This window comes from Falco biarmicus, chromosome 7 (genome assembly GCF_023638135.1).
Source record: "Falco biarmicus isolate bFalBia1 chromosome 7, bFalBia1.pri, whole genome shotgun sequence".
NCBI classification, from domain to species: Eukaryota; Metazoa; Chordata; class Aves; order Falconiformes; family Falconidae; genus Falco; species Falco biarmicus.
Window position 1 is genome coordinate 56599660 of NC_079294.1, and position 25578 is coordinate 56625237.

General features: G+C 40.3%; 2 protein-coding genes across 23 annotated transcripts in view; both read left to right on the plus strand.

Annotated features, from left to right (window-relative positions):
- The window catches only part of ATOSA (atos homolog A), a 48312-nt gene extending 42549 nt beyond the window's left edge, over positions 1-5763 (plus strand). For all 22 annotated transcript variants that reach the window (XM_056347155.1, XM_056347146.1, XM_056347149.1 and 19 more), the window contains one exon: positions 4514-5763. In XM_056347155.1, coding sequence (XP_056203130.1) covers positions 4514-4667 — 154 coding nt within the window. In that variant the 3' untranslated portion in view covers positions 4668-5763. The remainder of the gene's footprint in view (positions 1-4513) is intronic.
- Positions 5764-9961: 4198 nt separating this feature from the next.
- Positions 9962-22338, plus strand: ARPP19 (cAMP regulated phosphoprotein 19). The gene is made up of 3 exons (XM_056347171.1): positions 9962-10212; positions 15145-15267; positions 18817-22338. The coding sequence occupies exons 1-3, from the start codon at positions 10168-10170 to the stop codon at positions 18985-18987; spliced, it is 339 nt and encodes a 112-aa protein (XP_056203146.1). The 5' UTR covers positions 9962-10167; the 3' UTR covers positions 18988-22338.
- The last annotated feature ends 3240 nt before the right edge of the window (positions 22339-25578 follow it).

Here is a 25578-nt window from a genome sequence, read left to right on the forward strand (position 1 = left end):
CAAGCAGAACAAAATCAAATCTCTTACACTTTTTAACTTGTAGAATTACTTCTGGTACATATTATTTTCCCTGTTTAGCAGCATTGATTTCTACCCAGCAGACTTTTGAAACACAACTTTGTCTAAAGCAGTGATTCCAGCTTTACTGTTAAATGAAAGTTGACAGTCATAAAAAATGTGTGATGGTTTACTGGAGTGTGAAAATACATCACAATGAGGCTGTTAAACTATGTTTTCATTGCAAATTTTAGCCTGGATTGAAATTCATCCGTTCAGGCCACACTAACGTGCCATGTCTAACTTAACCACTTCCTAAATTTTTTCTTGCGGGGTACATTCTGCAAGAGTGTGTAGCCCAAATAAAAGGTTCTGTACATTTGTAATGTTCATCTACCTGAAAGAGGAACTGGGGACACAGGCATCAGCTGCAGAGGTGGGCAGAAATCTGGCCAACTGGGTCTGGTGTACAGGCATGACGAGCAGTAGACTTGTGTCCTCTTTCAGTTTCTGCTTTAATGTAGTTTGCAAACTTTTTTGTAGACAGACCCCATAATTACTTCTATTTGAAGGCAAACTTGCTTTCTTCTCTGTTGTCTTTCATAGCTAGAAGTCGTCTTTTATGAGCTTCCAGTTTCTGACACCTGCTGAGAGGCAGGAATGTAGCAGTTCTGATGCTTTGAAATACCTGTACAATTTCGTTTAGCTCAGCTTTCAAACCTCTGGTAGGGATCAACTCATGGATTTATAATGTGTAATTAGAAATTTGGAAAGAGAATACCTGCAGAGTGTGTCAGAAGGTTTTTTCTTCAAGGTGAACCCAAACAGTGGGTCCTTTTCTCATAATGGAAGAATGGCAAAACTCCTTGAAACATTACCATAGCTTATGTTGATCTGTCTTGTGGTTCGTTATACAGAGTACTTCAGATTTTACAAAAGACTCAATTGTCGGTTTAGTAATAGCCTTCTTTACTAAAGATGGATTTTAATTAGGAGAGCTTAGAAAGTTTTAGTAGTATATTAATTCATATGTGAGTTGGTTTCAAATCTTCATTGTTAAAAGCAGCAATGCTTCCTCAAACCTGTTTTACTGAAAACTTATAAATAAACTGAAAATATTTAAATCGGGAAGATTAATTTTTTTGTTACTCTAGTTGGCTTAGAACAACTGTTCACTTTTAGTTGCAATAGTTGTTGAAAACAAGCATCTTAAGCCTACATGTTGAAATTTTGCTCCAAAAAACAAATGAAATCACCACCAGTAAGCTGCATTGTGGTCGCATCTGCTTACAAGGCCTTAATCACAGTTGTCAGCACTCACGTTATGAAAGCTTCTTTTCAAGTGGTAATTCGGCAAAAATGCTTGCATAGGCCTGGAACTTGACATTGGCAGCCAGATTTTCTACACTACTCTTTAAAAGTGTCAGACCTACTGTGTACAGTTTTGTATGTTTGAGATGCTGATCGATATGCCATCGAAACCACATTGGTACCCACAGGTACAGTATCGTGATGTCAAATGTAGTTGTGGTGGGCAGCAAAAGTTATTCACATATAGGAAGATCAAGAGTTGCACCTGCAGTTTATCCCCCAAGCATCTTCCAGAAATGACTTAACTTTTTTGTTGCATGTGAAGCAATGGTTTTTGTGTTGTGATTAAATCTTCATGAGCATAAGAGCTGTGAGTCCAGCTCTGCTCATGCCTCGTTTATTCCCAGAGTTCAGAAGGTGACGACCCTCCGTTGGTTTCTAGGTCAAATTCTGGCACCCCTACCTGTAAAAGGCAATTAACCAGTTAACCTGCCCACAGCTCAGCATTTTTCAAGTTTTTAATGCTTGGTCAACAGCTTTAGTTACTGACATAATGCCTCTTTTAATTGCAGGGAGCGTAATTGTTGCTTAACAGCAAAACGGGTTGTTACTGAAGGCTAGGTGGAGAGTAAACTTGAAACTGGTTGTTAAAAGTAGTGATTCCTCAAGGTATTGAGAAACTTTTTAAAAAATGTGGCATATGATACACTTATTGGTGGAACCTGGAGACGCCTGCTATTACTGATTTACTAGTTATTTCTTGATCTTTCTGATCTCTCAGCATTTTTCCTGATCTAGAAATTTGTATCCTTGCCCTAGTGATTTTACTTGCAGATTTTATAGATTGTGTTGTATAGTCTTTTCCACTTGCAAAACATACCTTGCTACATATGTTTTTGTGATCATCCTGCTGTATCCTGTTCCTGTGGCTTACTCTCTTTGTCAGTTTTTATGGCCTATAAAATCTATACGTTTTGTGCTTGTATTTGTAATTTTTTCAGTAATGTTTGTCACTTTCTTTACCAGGCTTTCTAGCTCATCTGATATTTGTTTGTTTAAGCCTTCCTGTATTTGTCTGTTGTTACTGTTCCTAGGACACCATCTGTTAGAGACCTCTGTGTTTTTCTTGATTCCTTTACACAAAACTACTGGAGCTGCCACAGATCTGGAGCTGGTCCCATGCTGGCCACTCCACATCACCCTGCCAGGGTGTATGTAATGGTTGTCTCTTGATTATTCCAATGCATTTGCATGTGTGAAAAGCAACATTTCTAAATCCCAGTTAGTAAAAATAAACATTTCTCAAAGGAAAAAATTGGGTCATGGAAGCAGAGGTAAGAAGAGTCTCTTCAGCTCTGTTGCTGTCTCCCGCTTGCCCTCCTTCAACCAGTGTGAAATGTCATGCTCAGAAATGTCACGTTAGAGGGAAGAGTTATTTACTGGGCAAAGGGAGTCTTGCAGGATTCTCACTACAAGAAAATAGTGAGCTTGAGAAGTTTAAAAACAGACCTGGTTAATTATTTTCTGATAGATCTGTGTGTAAAATGGGAATTGAGCTCTACTTTATGATGGTGCTTTGATACCTAGATCTGTCTGTTCTATATGAATTAATATAAATCATACTTTTGCTGCAGAAGATCCTTCCATGAAATTTTTCTTTTTAAAATGTCTTACGAGCTACATGCCAAATTAACCGTTTGTGGTGTTCAGGTCGTTCCTCGCCTCTTTCATTCTTCTTTCTTGTGCTATCCTCCAGTCATAAGATAGAATCTTTTCCCCTTTGCCTACCAGGGAAAGGGCTTTTGCACTGATAGCACTGAGCAAATAAATACTGACGGATGGGAGCTCTGTAGGAGCCAGTATAGGAGCGTTCTGCTGGACCCCGCCACATTTAATGCCCTTGACAGCTGTATCTAGGAGCAGAATTTTCCTTTGTCTGGCAGTGAGGATGACTACAGGCTATTCTGCATCGCTCATCTGAACGAAGCAGTGGCACAGAATCCATTTCTACAACCTGCCTGCCCTAGATGATGAAACCTTGATGGATCTTCTGTAGTTGTCTTTCTCCTGCCTCTCAGAATTTGTCTGATTATGGCTAGGTTTATTCTAGAGATACTGCTTTTGCTTCAGTGGGGTCAGTGAGTAAATGCTCATTAAAAATCTGTGCAAATTGTAATGCATGTGATAATACAGCGTGCCCTGCTGTCTCAGCATTTGCAATGGTATCGTTTTGTAATTACAACAGCAATAGCTTTTCTGTTTCTGTTAGAGTAGGAATAGCTTTTGTCCCTTACCGTGGCTCAGTGATAGTGACATTAAGTTCAGTTGCCGTAAGAAATGCTCCTTAGACTCTCCTGTCTTTCCTGGTTGAGGGAAGGAAATTAAAGGAGTTCTGCCAGATGAAGACTATAGAACACAGTTATCTCAAATGCAGATCTTGTCTCTCTATATATAGTTGTTAAATGTCAGGCAAAGTGGAACTGGCACATTCCTGGCAGGTTTGGAGGACCTGAATTAGGCTGTTTAGCCGCAGCATAAAAGATAAATCGGCCTGGGAATTGGCTGCTGTTTGCTTTGGCGACTGAGCCAGTGAACTACAGTCGCTTTGAAATGGCCCTATATTCTGTGCAAAAAACTTTTTTTGATCTCCTTGCAGAGATCCCTATACCTACTGCTTTTCAAGTTGGACTTAAAATTTGGCGTGTGGTATAAAGCAGTAGCAAACTTCTTACTGATACATTCATGAAGGGAGCAATGCAATCTGTCTGTATGACAGCTAGCACCGAAACACATTTGATATGTATATATGCCTTTGTTGATATTTGAACCTTCCCTTTTGCCTGTGCTTAGGCCACCCTTGGGTGGGCATTTTTGGGAGTGCTCACTGAAGAGCACTTTTTGCCATTCTAGATTGCCAAGAACTTGAATCTTCGATGTACAGAACTGCAGTGTGAACTTCGAATATTCCAAGCCGCTTCCAAAGCTGTGCCACGACATTGGTGATTAGGAACAAACCCATTACATTCCAAAGGAAACAAAGTAGATTGGAAAGGCTAGGTTGTTCGTTCTTCCATTTTAACTGAATAATTTTGTATGTTCAAATGTTTTTGGCCTTAATCTCTGAAAGAAAAGGTACACATTTTATTCAATAATAATTGAAGAGTAATCTTTAGTTTAGATAATACAGATATTCATATCTTTTCAGGTTCCAGAGTTCTAAATCTGGAAAGATCTACCTCCACAGAGATGTAAGGCTCCTATTCTCTCGGAAATCCATGGAAGTTGATAGCGGCGCTGCATATGAACTCAAATCTTACACTGAATCTCCAACAAATCCTCAGTTTTCACCAAGATGCTAGCAAACAATGGCAAACTAAAGTATTCATTTTACTGTTGATTACTCCTTGTGAGCAAAGACTGGTAGAGATGACAGTATAAAGTTAAGTCTGTAAAGGAATGAAAATAGCGCTCGAGAGAGAGAAGGTTCTTATGTAATCCTGGACCAGTTTTTAAAAGGTTTCTGGAATGAGCTTTGTGTATTCCAAGTAGACTGGAAACATACTTAAATGTAATCTTTTTGTACTGTTTAAAACCACTTCATTGGATGTGTTGCAATAGCAAATTCCCAAGTTAGTTTAGTGTTTACACTTTTTATTTTATTTTTCAGTTATTTAATATTTAATGTTTCATTTAATACTCAAGTGATGTTTGTCTTTAGTGTTCTAATGTAGCATAAATCCTATGTAAAATCATACTATGTATTTTTGGCATTAATATTGAAATCTGAAATATATAAAGATGTCTTTAATCTGTGTGATGTTTTAACTGATACTCATTTAAGTTATTGAAAATGGGGTCAACAGGTGAATTTCCATAACATTTCATACTATGCAAGCATTTAGCTTTCTTTTTTTTTTTTCTCTTCAGTGGTACCCTTTACCATTTTTTCTCACAGATTTAGTAACACTTGTGACAGTAATGCAGATTATTTATTTACTTATTCATGCATTGAGATCATTGGTTCGATTCATATTTTGCTGCCTCAGTTTCTTTCTTTCCTTAAGGGCCACTTTTGATTTTGCTTTCTGTTACTATTTTTTCCTCACATAAAATTCACACCCCCCCCCCATTTTAATTTCTCAGATTGTGTTAAAGGATGTACTGTGCAAGCAAATTAGTATTTATATCTTAAATATATGCAAATTCTATGAAACTTGTACTTTTTGTTTTGTTTTTTAGATAAGGAGGATCTTCATGTAATCTTAAATATTTTTAATAGGTCAATTCCATTTAGGCCACTAGGTGGCCATTGGAAGTTTTGCTAGAAAATGCTACATGGGCAAATATTTTCCAATACTTGTGTGTATTCCTCAAGCAAAACAGTCAGCTAAACAGTTTATGCTAAGTGTTAAACTGTGTATCTGAGAGAAATAAAGTTAGAAGCATTTGATTATATTTGAGGTATATATTTAATAATGAAAATGAAGCATTACTGTATCTGCCAAAGATTTCAGAGTTTCTCAATTGTTTTACCTTGGCTTATATGTTTTTTTTTTTTTTCTTTACATCCCTGTAGGTTTTCAGAGTGTCAGTAATATGAAAGGTGACCTTCATATTTGGGGGTATAACGTGCTTATCTGATGAAGGCTGTTCAGAAAGAATGAACGTGCATCTTATCTAAGGGCAGTGCTGAATATACGAGAAGTCAGTGTATCATGAAATCTCTAGGAGGTCTGCCAGGGAAAGTAAGGGAGACCAGACTTTCCAGATGATACGTATCAGCTATCTTGTATATTCAAATAACTGTTGCTACAAAAGGGCAAAGCTCAGATATTACTGAGTCTGTTCCCCACTTCAGCAGTATTTTCCACTCTGTTACACTAGGTTTTCAAAGGTTATAGCTAGCATTTATTTTATAGAGACTTTGGAAAAACTGTACAGGAAGAGATTGTTTGCATTTTCTAGTCATTTGTGTGCCCTGTAAAACCAAGAAAAGGTTTCTTTTTTGTAACAGAAGTCAAATGCAACTGCAGTTTTACTGTGTACAGAACTAGGATCTAGACTAGTGTAATGAGACTGTGTCCTAGTTTCTTTGTGGCTACTATTGAGTCCTAAGCAAACAGCATGTATCCTCAAAGTACTTATTTGTGTCATGGTGCACATTTGCTTGTGTACTGGGTGAAAAAAAGGATGAGAAAAGGACACACTTCTAGTGAACAGTCACAATTCACCTGTAGTAGATTAACCTTTTATTCTGCACTGATAATATGCAATGTTTGTAAGTTTGTATCTTGGTAACTTTAAATGACTTCTTCAAGCCATTCTTTTCTCCCTTCAGAGTAATATATTAATTTGTTTTGAACAGCAAAGAAGTGTGGATTTTGAATATGTGGTCATTACACATCATGTCTAGGAAATAAATCTGTATTGACTTAAATAGTTGAACTGCACTTAGTCCCTGTATGGATTCAGAATGAAAGTGACCTTAGCTTATCCATGCACAACTTTGATTTAACTGTCTTTGTCCATTGACAGCTTGATCTGAGATAAAACACTTTCCATTAGGGATACACGTGGAGAAATGCTGAATGTTCATAAAGTATGAACTGATTTCTACATGACCTTCTACAAGTAGGTTGAGAAATGAGACTAATTTTTGAGAGGTCATTTGGTTCTTCTCTTTACTCCTCAATAGGCTCAACCGTACAGAATTGTTTTTGAGAAATGTTTGAGTGGTTTATGAGGGCCTCCAGTGATGGACGCTCAAAGTATTATCTCTCTCAGTGTTAAACTATACTTATAATGAGAAAGCTATTTATAATGCCCAATTAAATCTTGCTGCAGCTGAAGTCAAGTACTACCTGGCCTCTTCACTATATGCAAAAAAAACCCAATTTAGTTCTTGTTATTCCCCTTCTCAGTCTTGTTTTCTATATCTAAGACAACCCCAGGCTGTTCGGTCAGCCTTGCCTCAGACTTTTTATTTTCTGCACCGCTAATCATTCTGTCTCTTTGCTTTCTTCTTTTGGTCTGAATCTGTCTTCAATTGCCTCAAGCTGGACACAGCATCCCAAGCAGGGCCCCCCTCTGCCAGTTAGACTGGTTGATAACTGATGGATGAAAGTCCTCTTCATACATCCCATTATAATGCTTGGGGTTTCAGTATCTGGAGATGTTGACTTGCATTTGTCTTGTTACCCACTATAACAGAGGTGCCCTACCTGCTTGTTCCCAGTATGGTAGCTTTCCTGCGTGTGTCATTATTGAACTTCATTCTCTCACTACCCAAGATTTTGCGTCTGATCTTCTGCTTGAATCTGAATTGCAATTATTTTCTAGTGCTTGTGTAGCTTCTCTTACTCAAGGCAGTCTGCTATTATTAATAAAGTTTATTTATTTATTTATAAACTACATTATCTGGGTCACCAGTGAAAATGGTGAGCAGGATTGGCCCTGGGAAGCACTTTGTGAAATACTACTAAACACAGCATTGCTGTTTGATATCCATTTCCAACAAAACTTGAATCTACCACATTAAAGTTTCATCTATTTAAGTTTCCCTGATTTGCATGGGGGGGTGTCCGAAGCCTTATTAATGCCAGAAGGTGTCTGGAACTGCAGCCACCTTCACCCACTTCTCCACTTTTTGGTTAAAGGAAACAAGATTGTGTGAAACCCTTATTCTTAATTGTGAATTTATGTCTAGCTACTCAGTTTCCTTTGAGTGCTTATTTTAGATGATTTCTCAGGTAATTATTGATTAGACAGTTTAATTATATAGCTTGTATTCTGTCCTCCCCATACTCCTATTTAAATTCAGAAAAATGGCCAAACTATCAGTCTCCTGCAAACCCACTGGTTTTCTACAGGCTTCTGTATAGATGACCACTAAATTACCTGGAGATTGCTTCAGTCAGTTCTCTAAATGCTCAAGGATAATTGGAAATACTTACCAGATGAGCAAAGAAACCCTGAATCGAGTATCCTATAAACCTATCCTTCCTTATTCCAGCTTGAGGTTATGCTCTGTTAGACTAGCTATCTTGGTCATGCCAGATTGAACAAAAGAACGATTAAATCCTTTGGTCTTTACAAGGTTTGTTCAGTAATTTCCAGTAATGATTCCTTGCCCCTTTGTCTTCATGATCTGCTTTAGATGTGCATCCTTAAAAACACTGACCTAGTTTCTGTATGCTGCTTTCTTGTATTTGAGGCCATTGAAGACCTTGTGCTTTTCCTGAGGTTCTTAATTTACTTCCCATCCTTCCTTTGTATTGTATCATTTACATTTATTCCCTTAAAGAAATAATGTCATTAAGGAACTGCTGAATTGTCAAAACTGTGTTTTCCCTCACATCTTATTTCCTAAGAGATTCGGAAGAAATTCCTGAAGTTTGCATTCTTGTCTGCTGTCACTGCTTTGTTGTCCTGCTTCCTTTCAAAATCTATGAAGTTCATCCTTTTTATGATCTCCTATGCGTTGCTCTTTTTCACACCTTTGGACTATTTCTCCCTGATTTTGCTAGAGGCAAATGTGGCACACCCACTCTTATCATTGCTTTTTCTATCATTAGGAAGAAAGTACTTATTAGTGCTTTCTATGACTTTCCTGTGCAATCTGCCCTGCTCTGTCCCCTTCTGAACAAGGGATACGTGCGTTCCTTGTGTTCCCTGCTACTACACCATGCTGGTCTCTGGACAAATCACTCAGTTGCTCAAAAAAATGCTTACAACTGCTGGTTGTAAGCAACGCGTAAAATTTGGCTGTGGCAAAATCCTTGATTTTACAGCTTGTTTTGATTGAGAGGCTTTCCTGACCTGTCTCGGCCTGCGTTCTGGACCTTTACCACCCCAGGCTTGTCCTTGCCACCCTTGCTGAGCCGTGCCCAAGGTGGCTCACCGCCACCAGCGAGCCGGTTATACACACTGCGTGGGAGGGCTGGAGCTCAGGACCACAGGAGAGCGGTGTAAGGTGCTAGGAGAAGGCATTTTGTGCTGAATAAGTGGAAATGTACATCCATTGAACGGACTAGTAAGTAAAAGCTATGCCCTGGTGTTCTCACAAGCCCTGTATTTGGGACCCCTGAAGGTTTGCTACTGGCGCGCTGTTGAAACCCCTCCTGCGTGTTCTTGAAGCCCCCAGGGAGCCCGACAGAGGTGATCGTACTGCCAAGAACCATGCAGTGAAAAGTAGATGAGGGAAGCAAATACTTCCCATAACTCGATACCAGGCCATTAAGAACTTCCAACGGACTGAGCCCTCCCGTCCTGTCAGCTGGCATCTGGGATTCCAAGCAGATCCCAAGCAAAGCCCCGAGGGTTCGGCTCCCCGTGTCACCCGTGGGAGCAGCCACACGAGCCAGCGGCCGCTACGCAGCAAAGGCCGTTCCCCCTCACCCCGGGGCCGGGCGGGCCGCGCAGGCCGCGGCGGGGCCTGGGTGCGGCCGGCGGTGCGGGCCCGGCCTGTGGTAGCCGCACCCGGGCTGCCCGCTGGGGCGCGGCCGTGCCCCGGTGCGGCGGGCGGGCCTCTGCCAGCGTCAGCCTTTGTGCTTCGAGCGCAGGCGGCCGCCCTCCGCCGGGGCCCGCCGGGCCCGGGTCGCCAGGAGGGCCCCGGAGCCGAGACCCGCCGCCCCGCAGCGCCCAGCGGCGGCCGTGACGCCAGGGGGCGGGGGCGGCGCTGGGAGCGCGGCTGCGCCGCGGGCAGGCTGAGCGCGGAGGAAGTCTGGTCCCGCCGGCGCGCCGTCGTGCGAGCGGCCGCCATCTTGTGCGGGAGGTGGTGGCAGCGCTGCGCTGCGCGGAGGAGCGGCGGTCGCGCCTCCCTCGGCTGCCCTCTCCCCGCCGTCGTGCTGCCGCGGCGCCATGTCTGCCGAGAGTCCCGAGCCCGCCTCGGCCGAGGAGCAGAAGGTGGGTGGCCGGCGGCCCCGCCGAGCAGCGGGAGGAGGCCCGCGGGGCTTCTCCCGCCTCCATCTGCGCGCTGAGGCGGAGCGGGGGAGCCGCGGCCGGGCCTCTCCCTCTCTCCGCCGGGGGAGCCTGGCGGGCCGCCGCGGCCCTTAAGGCAGCGGCTCCTGGGCCTGGCCGCTCTCCATGCCGCGGCGGGGGAGGAGCCGCGGCCCTTCCGCACCGCGGCGGGCAGCGGGGAGCCGAGCCGGCGGGCTCTTCGGCAGGCCGGGGCGCGGGGCCTGCGGGGAGCGGCGGGGCGGGCGCGGGCCCTGCCGCCCGCCGCGGCCTGGGGCTGGAGGCGGAGGAGCGGCACCGCCGTGCGCTGTTCTCCGGCAGATGGTCGGCGTGCGCTGCCCGGGGCGGGCTAATGGCGCTCCCTCGCTCCCCAGCCGGGCCTGGGCCCCGCTCCGCCTGCCAGGGCCGAACAGGTTCGGCTCCTGGTCACAGCGGTGGAGGCCAGCGAGAATCCGGTTGGCTAAGCGTTTGTTTCGCTTTTAGGAATTTTTCAGCTTTTAATGTAAGCGATTTAGGGCGACAGATAATCTGAAAACAATGGCTGTGACCTGTGCTAGGTAAGGGTTTTAGAAAGAATAACTGGCAGGGTTATCCTGTGATGACACTGTTATGTCATCTCGGTAGCTAATAACGTTATAGTTTTAAGTGGGTTTTGGCTACACAGATGACTGTGCTGTTAGCAGTTTCCCCCTGTGGAATGTGACTTTAAGAAACCGTGTGGGTTTCAGTTTTGTCATTGCTGTGTGGACTCGGTGCGATCTCCACAGTTATTTCTGCTAGGGAGAAGTTATGAAACACAAGTACCGCTTTGAAAGATGCTAAAAGAAAAGCCTTAATCTACCTCGGCTGTCAAGTTTTTGTTTAATAATTTACAATTTGTAATGTGAGTTAGGCGTACGAGTAGAGCTTAGGGGGTTAATATGGAATGATACCTTCTCAATAGGTGCAGTAATCAGAACCAGCTTCTGTGGTAGGTCTGTAATCTACCCTTAAATGTGCGTGTTCTGCAGCTCAACTTAACGTTCATATTAGGTAGATTACTGGAAGGATACTGTTCCTGTTCAAAGCCTATAAAAATAAGTCCCTGGCCTGTGCAGCACTCCTAGAATAGCTCTGTAATAAGAGCATGGTAAAACATGTGGTAGCAAGTTTATTGTAATGCCTTCTAGTGTGTTCTGATTAAGTCAGGTGACTGGGGCTGCCTTTGCCAAGTTTCAGACGGTAGCCTTGAAATCCAATGCTTATACACAGTTCTGAAAAATCACCTTTTATTTGAGGGATGGGAGTCCCTTACTGATCTGCTAGTTTAGTTTTAATACGATGAGGTGTTAAAGGCAAATTAATAACGTCAATATAATAAAACTTTGATTTCTGTGAGTTTATGTCGTGTCAGAATACTGTGATACCAGTGCTGTTACGGCATTGCAATATTAACCTCCGCTAAAACTCAGTGTCTGGGTAGGCAAAATTGAACATTGCCTCAGGTAATGCTTAGCTCTGAAATACTTATATAAACAACCCGTGCTGCAGTACTCATCTGTGTGCCTCAAAAAGATGAAGCCCCTAAATAAACTTTGAGGCAGTGTTTTTGTGATCAGGCCTCTTTTCTAAACTCTGACATGCTGTGAGAAGTTTGTGCACGTGGTAAGTGAGGAAGGTGTTACACAAGAGAGTGATATGAATTGAAAATTTGCCAAAGGCCGACGTTTCCTGTTCTCAGTGTGCGAACTCGGGATAGTGGCAGGGGCAAATTCAGCAACAAAGAAACTTCACATTGGAGAACATATGCTTGGTTGACTGACTGGTTTGGGCTTAAAAGCCTCCTGTATTTTTCAGGAAGCTGTTAGAGGTGGTGTGTTTTGTTTCTGGACTGGCTCTTGCCACATCAGTTCACTGTTGAGCTGTGCTGTTGTCATGCTTTTCCCATTTTCTGCTTTATGTTTTGTCTAATGTCTTGCTGAAGAGGATGAGCTCTTCATACCAGAGTTTTAAAAGGCTGATGGCTGTTTTTCTAGGCATTTGGTTCAGTTGTCCAACAGATAGGGAACTTTACACTGCTAGTACCTCTGTAAAGATGAAAAGCAAAAGCTATCCTTAGATGAGTTAGGTAATTACTGCCCTTCCTGGTAGATCCTTTTAATGAAGTAAGCAGACTTCATTAGCTGTGTCAAATTCCTGTAGAGAGCTAAAATTATAACTTTCGTGTGGTTGTCACTAGGAAGAAGAGCGTGGTATGTCTTTATTTCCGCCCCCCTCCCAAGAATTTTTTATTCTTGGTTGTTGCTTCTGTAACTCAAGGGAGACTGTTGTAAATGTATGAATAGCCTTGCTGGCTTGGGTTAAAGCCTCTGTGGCTCAACAGCACACCTCCAAGAGTGCTCAGTACCATCTAGTCCCCAGAGAAATATAAGGTTAGGACATGCACGCAGTCATCCTCCCCAGAAAACTATCCCAGGTCTCAGCAATCTGTGGTTTAAAAGCCTTCTGAGCTGCGAATGGATATCTCGAGTTGCTTTCGAATCCAGTCTAAATTCTTGGCACCCCTCTGTGACAAGGAGTTCTGCAGCTTAACTGTATTTCAGATGAGGAACTGTTGTCTTAATTATTTTTTGAACCTGCCATCAGCTGGTTTTGTTTGACACTCGAGGTCTTTGTGTTGAAATTCTTTAATTCATCTTAGGTAGTTTTTTGAGTCTTAGTTGTTCTTTGGTCATCATGAGTTAGTGACCATAGCCTGTATCCTTTTCAGCTGCATTGATGCATAACACAGTGTTTCATGTTTTGGTAGCCTGCTGTGTGATCATTTGTCAGCCCTGTGAGTTTGCATAAATGTCTCCTTTGATGCACTGTGAATACATATTTATATAAGCTATTTATTGTTGGCCCTCTGTTCTTAAAAAGTATTTCCTTTTGGTGAGTTTTGGCAAAACATGCCGCCATAAGTTCTTTGTCTGTTGGCTCAACAGTGAGTACCCAGTGATTCAGCATTAGATGTTGAAAATGTTTAGCTGAAAGGATTGCTTTTGAGAAAATTCAGACAGTGCCAGCATGATGGTAAAGCACAATAGGAAGAACAGCAGTTGAGGATTTATTTTTATAACGTGAAAACTGTGGTCTTGTCTAGTATGATATCATACAGTGAGAAATAGTATATATAGTTCTATGTTCACTAGTGTCAGGGAAACTTTGCCCTTTATATGTATTTGTATTTTGTTGTGTTGTCATCTAATAAAAAATATTGGTTTCTGTATTCATGGAAGTTTCTCTGAAACTGTTAGGAGAATTTCTATCTTTCCTTGGTAGAACTGGTAATTCGGATTCCTGCTGTATTGTGCAAAAACTGTCTTTGAAATGTCTTGGCCTATTGGTTAGACGGTTATATTCTAAATCTGTTTTTATAACCATTGTTTCTGAGGCTCCTACCAGAAAGATGTTGAATATTATAGAACTTTGAGTTTTTATGAGATAGAGGAAAGCACTAGGGTTAGTGTAGTGGCTCTACTTTAGCACTTTGGCAGTTCTGGCTTAAGTAGCTCCCAGCTGCTTGTGTTCCTCTGTCCTCCCTGGGAGCTGCAGGGCTAACATACCCTTTTGTGCAGCTGCTTGGTGATCCAGACTGTGGAAACTGATCCAAATGAAACAGGGCGGGACGAGGGGGGTGGGGTGGCGGGGTGGTCAAGGATTTGTTGTTTTTCTGTTGAATTAATTTCTGTAACTCATTCCTGTGGAGTACATGCAGTCATTCTGACTGATGCAATGCAAGGATGATGACACGAATGGAAAAGAGTGTGAAGGGGCTGCCTAAGCAGCTCTAGGTGGATATGAAACCTTAGTCACAGGTGAACTTGAGGCCCTCTTGATTTCAATGGCCGTTCTTATTTCCTGCCTAAACGTCTTGCTGTCTTCAGGTTATGGTAACAATTCAACACTACAGCAGTCAGTGCAAATCAGTATACAGTTTCCCTGAACTAGCAATGGTTTACATGCAAAGGAAAAAAAAAAATAGGCCAGATACTGGGAAGTGGCAAAACAAGAATTTCAAATGGAAGATATTTTAGAAATGAGCTAATAGAAGAAATTGTACTTCATGCATCAAATTGCTGCATGGCCTGGAATAGATGAGCATAAAGTAGAGGTTAGTGTTGAAAGACTGGATGAATAAATTGCAGGTTTTGCCAAAATAGTATGTTCAAATGATTACTTTGAGCATCCATGTTTTACAGTATACTCACAAAATAGGCATTTTATTTTACACAACTGCACTCTCAGTCTTCATCCTCCTTTTAAGATAATTATAGACATGTATAGAGAAATACTGTATTGTTACTATTAATATGATAGCAGGCATGTTTTTGAGACTAAGCTGCTTTAACACTGTTCCACGATGAATATCAACACGTTGCAGTTAGAGCGGTCATACAGTCTAGATTGTGGCAGTCTGTGCAGCAAGTGCTAGTCTGTCTGTACCACTTCGCGATCAAACAGGGACAGTTGAAGAAGTCCTGTGGCGTTTGCCCAGCTTTCAACAGTTGTTTGTTCTTAGTGGAGCCCTTGCTTTGACCAAAAAATGTTTTTTGTTTGAGGGATATATTTTTTTATTTATTTATTACTTTGATTTTGGTATCCACTACTTTTATGTGAAACAGAAATGCACTGATTAGATGCAGACATGTCTCCAGGAAGGGTATCTAAGATGGGAGGCTGAACTCCTACAGTTGCTGTCAGTATTCAAGAGAGAATGTATGAAAATGTCTTATCAAATAATTGGTATGTTCACTTGGTAGCAGCAATTGGCCTGTTAGTGAATTATCTGCAAAAGTATTCTGCATGAGTCATTCAGTACTGTAAATGAAATATATAATGATGCTCATTGTCTTTCAGGAAATGGAGGATAAGGTGATCAGCCCAGAAAAAGTTGAAGAAGCAAAATTGAAAGCAAGATATCCTCATCTGGGCCAGAAGCCAGGAGGCTCAGACTTCTTGAGAAAGAGGCTTCAAAAAGGGGTGAGTTCTTTATGTCCACGGGGTATGGATAAGAAATTCCCAAATTCCTGTATCTGTGATTTATTTTTTTTCCGCTCCACAGGCCTTTGCCTGAGTAAGCGTACCAAGAAATTTACGCTTTTGTCTGTGAAAGTACAAGGAAGAGAAATTTGTTTCCACAACCCAAATATGAATTGGCTGGGTAGCTGTTTACAGCATCAGTGGCTCAACTGCACCTTTAAGAAAAGACTAAACTTAGAAGCTGGCTTTGTGCTGCTGTGGTAGACTTCATAAAAAAACATAGTAAATACTAAGGGTCAGAATCTCATCCCTGTTTTGTACTGATCTTGCCTTGCTCATTGTGTCTGCAAAACGTATGTCCGCTCTTATTATCCATGTTTTTAGCACATGAAAGCTTGGTGTCCTCTGTGTTACACTAGGCAACATCTGACATCAGTGGCTTGAGAATGGTGGTGTAATTCTGAATATATACTCATAACCAAAAATAGAAGAGTGAAGAGTGAGTTAGACTTTTAATATTGTTCCACGTTTAAGCAGTGTCTCTTTAATTTCTTAGTTACTTAAATATTTTTTTTTTAGTTTAATTATGCATAAAGTGATTATGTAATGCCTTTCAGGCATGCTAGAACTCTATTCTTGGAATAATCCTAATATATCACTACTTCTGATGGTGCTTTCACTGCTGTCACACTGTTTTGTTTTGTTTCTTTTTTTCTTCTTTCTTTTTTTTTTTTTTTTTTTTTTTTTGCTATTGTCTAGGCCCTTTGAGTGCATGCAATGACTCCAGGTATACATCCTTCACAAACCAGCTGTTGGAGTTCAGTGCTGATCTAATTCTGTGCTATCTGGTAACATCTCCTGGGAATTGTTACTGTTGGCAGGTTTTTTTGGATAAGCGTTCTCTTGTAAGCTGGAGCATGTGCAGCATAGTTATTGGCTGCTGGGCACGGGCAGGTGGTAGATTAGGTGAATGCTTTTATGAGTTACGCTGTTAGGTGGTCAGAGGCAGCCTAAATGAGACTTCAGTGGGTTCAGTGTGTATGTAGACGCAGGAGGGAGAAGGTAGGTGTGTGTTGTGATAATCTGGGAAAACGGACCAGCATCCACTCCCTGAGGATGCATGGCCCTAAAGGAATGATGACTGCACTCAGTGCAAATTTGAGAAAAACTCACCACCAACAATAACAATCTGTACAATCTCTTCATCTTGATTACAGGACTGTTTAATGCAAAGATTATTGCAGCCTATGTTTTCAAATTTGAGCAGAGGTAGACCAGTGGGTATCTATGTTGACAAAGTGTTTGGGATTTTGCTACTTTGATGAAAGATGGCATAAGGTTGTGGATTCCAATTTGTAATCTGCCTTCTTCAGTTCTCTACTCCTGATGTGGTGGTAATAACTTTCTTCCTTTTTTATTATTTTTGTGTAGTGTGCTTAGTGTCTTAAATGAAGAAGCATCTTTATTTGATACAGATGCTGGATTTACTTCAGCCTGCCTGGATTGCTCAAGTTTAAAATAGAGTGAGGATAGTGAGTATGCTTTCAGATAGTGTTTCTGACACAGACACCTGGACATAGTCAGTTTGAAAGAGATGATCAAATAAAGGCCATCTATGAGAAGCTAGAGTAAATCAGAGGAAAATGCAGGAATAAGTTAAAGGAAGAAGTGGACTGATACGCTAATGCGTGAAAGGTGGTAGGTTTTCTCAGATATTTGAAATTTCATTTTTTTTCAAATTATACACATTGAAATGTATATAATCAACTGTAGCCCAGATATTCTTCAGTTTGGCAACTAGGACACACTCTGCCCCTTAATATTTGCTCTCCAGAAATGTTCTGCATTAGGTGCACACACCATTATTAGCACTGTTTCTCTAGAATAATAGTAGATGAGAACCATGCCACATCATGCTTCTGTAGAGGGATTCTGAGCACTTACATGAACAGAAATCTGTTAACAGCAGTAACACATCTAAAGACAGAGTAATTTTTTTATTACCTAGTTGCTGTTTGAAAGTTTCTTTTGGTTGCTTCAGTCTTAAGAGCAAAACATGAACACCTTTCTCCAAATCAGATTATGTTGTATCTCGAGATCTAGTGTGTAGGTGCGGTGCTAGAACGTTGTGGTGTGGTAAACATAGGGATTACACGGTCAAAAGGGTTGAATTGGGAAGGTTTATTCATAAAGTGTGTGGTTTAAATGTACTACTGACTGCATGGGAAGAACAGATTGGTAACTTTAAGGCTCTGGCTGGGAACATTTAAAGCTGCTTTCATGAGGCCTTGCACAAACACCCCTCCACCTCTCCATATTCCCCCTCCCCTTAGGTAAAGGCCAGTTCAGTCAGCTGTTCAAATTACTTCTAACAACTGCTGATACTGAACATTTTGCAGCTGGTTAGTATTAATGCAAAATAAAGAGTATGGTAGTAATACACTGCCTGGAAGCACTTAAACATGGCACGTAATGGTGGCTATTGTTCAATATATACTGAATATATATATTCATATATAAAATAGCTGAGGAATAAGCCTATATAAAGCAAACTAGGGAGTGTTCTCTTCAGAAGTGACTGTGATTCTAAGCAGCAGTTGCTAGTGTAAATCTTTATCCTGAATCCAATTCTTTTGAACTCACATGCCAATTTATTCAGAATCATGGGTTACAAGTACCTTAATGATAGACCTCATGGTAAAGTGTAAACAAAACACAACTTTTCTTGCAAAATGTGTCAATGAGCAGTTGAGGACAATGCAGATCTTGGATGAAATGCCATGCCTCATCTTACCATGATGCAGACAAATCATAGAAGTCATTTGGCTTTAAAATCCATAGATAACTAAATATTTTGAGAAATCTGACAACAAAAAAGACTGTTAAAGGTTATGCTAATAAAAATATGCTGAAATATTAAGGAACACTTAGAAATTCAAACTTAATGTGCTCGCTTTTATATTCAGAAGAAACCTGGAGTGTGGGATAAGAATTTCTTTCCCATAGTGCTTTTCAGAAGGACTGCACAATAGATTTGACTTCACTAAATAATTGGTTTGGGAACTTTAGGGATTATAGTTTTGCTGTTTTAATGTATGCAGATAGGTTTTCTTGTTAGCATGTAGTTTTATGCTGCTTTGGTCTTCTGGTATGATAGAGCAGGCTCTGTTCTCCAGCTTTAGTTGATGCATTAGTTATTCTGTGTAGCAGAACTTGTTCACTGCAGCAAAATTTACAAATGCAAAGGTTTCACTTGTGAGACCAAAAGCTTTTGGGAAAACTTGGTCAAAAATAATGTTCATGTATGGGGTGAGTTTAATGATTTATGTAGAACTGTAACTGTATATTTACCTAATGTTAAAAGAGTTTGGCTATGTGTGCTTAATAGTCTTGATACTATGTTTTTTTTAATCAACGCAGAGCTACCTTGCCAAATTGGGAAGATTTTGTAACTTTTTAAAATGTAAAGAATCTATTCAACCATGTAATTCAGTGTATGCATCTGATAAGATTTCAGACTTTTAAATATGTGTGTGTTTTGTCTTCTAGCAAAAATACTTTGATTCTGGTGATTACAACATGGCTAAAGCGAAGATGAAGAATAAACAACTGCCTACTGCAGCTCCTGACAAGACAGAAGTTACTGGTGACCATATTCCTACTCCACAGGATCTTCCACAGCGGAAACCATCTCTTGTTGCTAGCAAGCTGGCTGGCTGACGAGAACAGCTGAACTGCATGATTATTCTCATTCCTGTTATTTCTCCTTAATAGTTATTTCTCACCCTCACATCCCCCTTTTTCTTTCTTACACTAAGTCATGAGACTGACAGCTTTGCAGGTAGCGATAGCATGTGCTGCTATTGTAAGGGAGTACTGTTAAGAGTAAAACGTGTAGTATTTGGACTAGTTGAGAACAATGCACTGATTAAAAAGGACAAGTTTGGTTGGAGCAATGTAATCTACTTGAAAATGTACATATTGCCCATTTCCTAGTGTAGGACTGGTTCCAGCAAGTGACATCGCAAGTTTTACAACTTCTAATGTTTCTGCTTTTGTTATTTCATCTTAATTACAGCATATTTGTATTTAATATAACCTCCAGTTGTGTTGGGTTTTTCTTCTGTGTTTGGGTTTGTTGTCTAAAATAGAGGTTTAGACCACAAGTTGCTAGATGGTACAGCATGTATAAAAACAAAGACAGGGCTCTGATTGAATTTTGTTTCTGCTTTTGAACTTGAACGGCCTTAAACCTGTTTCAGCTTTAACAATAGAGTTTTTACTTGGGCAATATTTGCCCATTCTGGTGTAACTCTTGTGAATCTAGTGCTTATTGACAACTGCCTGTTGAAGCTGGTATTCTTTTCAGTTCCGTAGCTTAGGACACACTTTTGTTGAAGATGTGAATGAAGTGTGCATGTGCATAGACTGTTGAATTCACTCTTGTGCCATTTTTGTAAATACAATAGTTTTGCACAACCTTTTGCAAACGTCTGTTAGTTTTACATTTTAAAAAGCAGATAATGTGCCAATCAAAGCACAAGTGATTCTGTATCTTTCAAAGTCTTGTCCTGAAACTAAGAGCCCAGAATCTTGCTACTGAAAGTAAAAACTGTATACCTGAAATTTGTGAAACACATTTACACTTGACTCAGCCTTATGCTTATGCAGTTGTATGTTTTGTTTCGCAACAACATCCAGCATTCAAATACAAATCCAGAATTTGCACCTGTCATGGTGGCAGGTGCCCTTTCTGTTCAGCAGCTCTTTAAGCTTTTAAAGCTGAAATGCTCTGTCTAATGACATGGAAGATGGCTAAATGTACTGTTCTGGAGAATCTCCTGTGTGGCAGACACCTAATCTAGGCTTGCTAAGATCTGATATGCAGTTGTCTTTGGGCTATTTTAGACTTCTGGAAGCAGAAGGGTATAATATTTTTTTTCTTGGACTCCTGAAGTGGTAGTAAACTATCTCCTTTTTGCTTTGTTATACAGCAGTCCCTCACTGGCTTTGGGGAAACAAGGAACTGGAAGTGATATTTATATAATGATCTGTTGAGAAATAGGTAACTTTTCATATCAGTAAATAGGAATGAACTTCATCTTTATGATGCAGGTTGTTAAGTACTAGATAGCCAAACTACATAGCTGATTTTAGACAGGTAACTTGATGAATTTAAAAGAGTGTGTGTTCATTGAAATCAGAATATTAAAAGTGTGGTATGATCCATAAAGTAATTGACTTTCATACAGGTAATACAGCCTTGATGTTCTTTGGGAGTATAAGAAACTCTTTAAAAAGGTCAGTTTATTGAATACCTTTGTGTTTAAAGGAATTCTCAAACAGCCTATTAAAAACAAAGCACCAACGTGGATATTATAAGAGAAAACAGTCTTGTCAGATGCATGGTTTTAGAAGGATGTGGTTTGTGTTGACATGTTTAGAAAGGTCTTACAGGATAAAGGACTGCTAGTCAAAAGAACTTTGGCCTGCGTTTTGTGCAATGGCCTCTTCTGAGGGCAAACATGAGGAAATGATCGAGAGAAAATGAATAGTCTTAATTTGGCCCTGTTTTGATAGGAAGATGAGCAAAGTAGATCAGTGTCTATGTAATGTCTTTGGTTCGGAGAAGTTATTCCGGAGAATTTAAAAATTACTAACCTGATGCTTTTCAAGTCTGTATAGTCTTTTTCTGGTAATTAAATGGGCTCTGTTAAGCCTGTCCTTATTGCTTATCCTCCACTAGTATTATAAAGAGTTTGATATTTGTGGAACAGGTTGAAGACACAGACCTACTTCTCTAAGAATTTGGGCTGGGAGAGTAGCAAGGAAACTGGATATATTGAAGCAAACTGCTTTTTATAGATGTTTGTCCTAATGTGAAAATCCCTCTTTATTTTTGTATGTATAAATGAAATTGAAACTTAATGATAGGACTGGGTCTGAAACAAATTTTGAACGGTTTAAGGTGACTTGCTGTGTATTGCCTGGTGCCACTATTCTGTAGCTCACATAAGGTGAGCTTTTGCGATGTTTGGGAAGATACTAAAAAAAAAAAAGCCATTTAAATTAAAACATTCCACTCACTTAGCTACAACTCAGCTTGTCCTGCTGGTTGGACAATACAAGCTCTTCTGATGTTCACGCAGTGACTTGCAGTTCTAAGATTGCTACAAATTCAGCTATGAATATATTATCCATGTGTATACTTGAAGTACTGTAATGCTAACTAGGTCAGTGACTGATTATGAGCCTTCACATCTGACAGACCTCAGCAGCAGGCACAGCTATTTTGATTCTATACACTGTATAAAACTTAAGTCCTATAATCACTTAACAGTAAATCAGACATGACTGCAAATCGATGCTTACTTTCAGCTTACTCCAGCAAGATAACTCAGCTATCCAAACTTATGTACATAATGTATTATATGAGTTTTACCATTTGATAATTGCCTTTTTCAAAGAAAACCTGTCCACACTGTAGACTGGCAGTCCCTTTCATATCTTGCATTTAAAGATAGACAGTGTTTAGTTATTAGAATAGTACTCATGTAGGCTTATAATAGCAGTTAGCACCAACTTTTTATTTGAGATAAAGTGGATTAATTACAACTTCAGATATGTCCCCAAATCTGTAACACCAAAGGCTTCCCTCTCATTGTTCTTGATGTAGTAGGACAGTGTTTGTGTAAAGGCCACAGGAGTACATTTTGTTGGACATATTTACACCCAGTCAAGATGTTAAGGTGATAAAAATGTCAATTGTTCTTTACAAACTTACACATTGTATAGTATACAGAATAAATTGATCTACTTAGTTTTTATTGCAACGTGGAGGTTTGTCTCGTCTTTACTGTGGTTTCCTGAAAGATACTGCATACTTCGGTATTCTCTATGGAAAATTTCTAAAACCTAAATCTTGCTACTCTGTATCATTAAGAAAATGACTAGGCTTTGGTTTTAGTATGTTAGACTACAGAATTACTTTAATGTAATCGCATTTATATATATTTCAGTGCTTATTTTTCTAATAAGGCAATTAAAGCTTATTGTTTGAAAACTCCGTAACAGATGATTGTTTTGGTCCCTTGCAGAGTGAAGGGGATATCTGGGAATTAGCTTGCCATATAGAAGTTGGCATTGTTATAGACTGTTGGCCTGATTTCCAAGAAATCAAGATGCTGGAAAAAGTCCAGTTAATTTCATAATCAGCCTGTGATGTAGGGCTGATCTTTGTGCAACTTCATGATCTGTGTGGTGTATTTACACAGTTAGCTCAGTCATCAAGGTCATAGTAACGCCCTCTATCTAGGCTCTGCATCTCTAACAAAATGCAGAGAAAACTGTCCAATGTAAGTAGCATCGTTCAGAAACCGTGCTGAGGCAGTGCAGGGGCTGCGTTAACACTGGCATTAGTAACCTAAAGTCACTTACCTGAATTTCTGTATGGGGAGTGGCATCAGTTTTCAGGTGAAGTCAAACCATTTGCATATGAGCTTATTGCCCAAATCTGTTTGTAATTAGACCTGAGACAGTTATGGTTCCACAGATGTGTGCTTGGAGAAGCCTTGCATTTAGTGGCGGTGCTTGTAGGATATGACCACATTATTCAGGAGAGAGGCAAGATTGCAGTAACTTGTTTATTTGATGTCTGGGGGGCTTGCTGGGAGCTTTGGAAGAACAGACTGTGTCCATGGTTTGTGTATTGGGTTTTGTTTTTTTTTTTTAAACTTGGTGTTGGGCTGAATGTGTGATTTGATTATTTATTCCTGCTTTAGTACAAGCGAGCCACCCTCTTTCACATTCACATCTTTGGGTTTTTCATTCCAGTTTCTGGCATCTATAGATCCAAGAGTAACTTGAAATCTGAAAAGTTCCATGGATATTCAAAGCATTTATTCCCATTAAATATTTATCTTGAAAACGCTTCTGGAGTACTCACACAGAGGCAGACAGCCTTGAGCTCAACTGAAGTGCTTGAAAAAGCTTTCGTTTAGGGACAGATGACTGAATTGTCCCTGTCTTTCACAGGCAGTACGTCTTCGTTACAGCAAGGATGCTGCTTGATGTATGTTCATGGTAAATATTCTTGTGTATTTATAGCAGGCACAGAAGTCTGTTTATTTACTGCTTTGGAAAATATTGACAAAGCCTCCACCAGTTTTGGTTGGATGTTTGACTTTGGTTTAAAATGGGAACATGAAAGTACTTTTTGTTTGTGACTGTCTAAATTTAATGACAGATTTCAGTTTGGTTTAGTTTTTTTTTACCTTAATGGCCAACAATGTTGTAGCTCTTACTAAAAGAGCAATATGGTTGGATAATCTGTCAATTTCTTTGACGATATTACAGAACAATCAAATAACTGTCATTGACATTCCTGTTTTTGGGAATCTCTACAGAGACTGGATTCAATTTCTTGCTTGTACTTCTGTCTGTTAGTACAGTGGGGTTGTTTTTCTTACTGGGTTTGAAGAGAAAACAACTGTTAAAAGTCTTCCTGGAGAAACAGCATTTGGATTTTTAAAATGTGTGGTGTTGAATTACATGGATGAAATTACACAGATGCTTAAATGCAAGAATGGGAGCTGTGAATTCTTCTGAACTTCAGTTCTGTTCTCAGGTGATGGTTTTTATACAGTTGAAAAAAAAATCTGGCTAATACATTGAAAAGGAAGTAGGTATGTGACGTTCTGGAGACCAGAGGAGTCTTCCTAGTATAGGCATAGATGGATAGAGGCAAGCTTTCTGCTTGGGAATATCATGATGTAGGTTTTGGTTTGTCTTTTTTTCGTAAGGCCAAAAAGCCTGGAAATAAATCCCAAGCGTTGCTGGGAGAATGTGCGCATGGTATGTGATTTTCTCTCTTCCTACCTATCTCTTGCATTACATTTCAGAGTTCTCGACTGGTAACTTCAGTCAGTACTGGCTGAAACCAGCCCTGTTTGTTTCCTACAGCTAGAAGTTACAGGCTTCGTCCTTGTAGTGTGAGAACATAGGAAAGGGTTGCAAGGGGATTTTAGCCTATGAACTTCTCAGTTTTGTCTTTCTGGTGAAAGCTGCTTGGGGCTAAACTGATGGTCAATGTTGAATATATAAATGCTTTTCTGAAGGAGTGGATAGGCCCATCCACTGTACCACATAAGCCATCTCATGTTCCTTATGTTACCACTATATATTATTTCTGCGCATCTAATGGTTTCTGTTTTTTGTTTGGCCAACAGAAAATCCACTGCTCACTTGCAGTACAGTGTAACAACAACAGAATAGGAAATCCGAATTGAGAAGGGGATTTTTCTGCCACAGTTGAACAGAACATAGATGTAAGAAAAGAGATAGGAGATGCAGGAGATGCATCTTAAAGTAATGAATAAGTAGTCAGTCTAGATAAGTTACAAACAGGTTGTTTCTTGCCAACTTTCAGTGTCCCCAATTCCTGTCCTTAATGACAGATTTGAAATCCTGGTTTATGCAAATTGTGTCAAATCATAGCATATTTTGGACTCTGATATCTATTTTTTGCTGGGGCTTATAATTACATTTGGCTTTGAGCTCCAGCTGATACAGTAATCCACAGTCCGAGCGAACTCCTGAAATTAGTGTCTTTGAATTTAGAATAGAAACCATCCTGAAGAAAGGGTATCAAATATTGGATATGAAGCAGCACAGAGTCAGAGGGGAGGTTCAGGTCCCTTCTGAAAACAAAACTGTTGAGATTTCTGTGGTTCATACATCCAGATTCTTAGATTAAACCTATTAAAGGGGGATGATCGCACTCTTAAATATGTGCTGAACATGCACGATGACTGGTAGCTTTAGTATATATCTCTCTGTCTTGCCATAGTGTACACATGAGGAGCTGCTGTGCAAACTTCTTGGCCAAAAACCTCACCCCTGACCTGGCCAGAAATTCACATGAAAGAGTTCTGGGCTTCTCACAGGGCTGAAGGAAAATGTCCAGTTCTGCTGATGGATGTGAGCCTCCTAGGCATGGAACAGTAACAGTAATTGTGGCTGATAATCCTGGACATACTGGCAGAACATGGGGAGGCAGGTATTTTTTTTAATTCAATTCTCATTTGAGTTTCAACTCTGAACAATTCCAGCAAAACCAAGCTTTTAATCTCTTCTCTGAAATTACTAACCTTAGTTTACTAGCTGTGAAGACTGTGCCTAATACAAACAACTCTAGGTAAGGCTCCATATTTTCATCTTAACTGTTTTTCGTTTGTGCTTGCTACTTTCTCCATCTCCTTCAGTGAGAAGCAGTGAAGTAGATTGATTATAGCATGTATTGGGAGTGTTGAT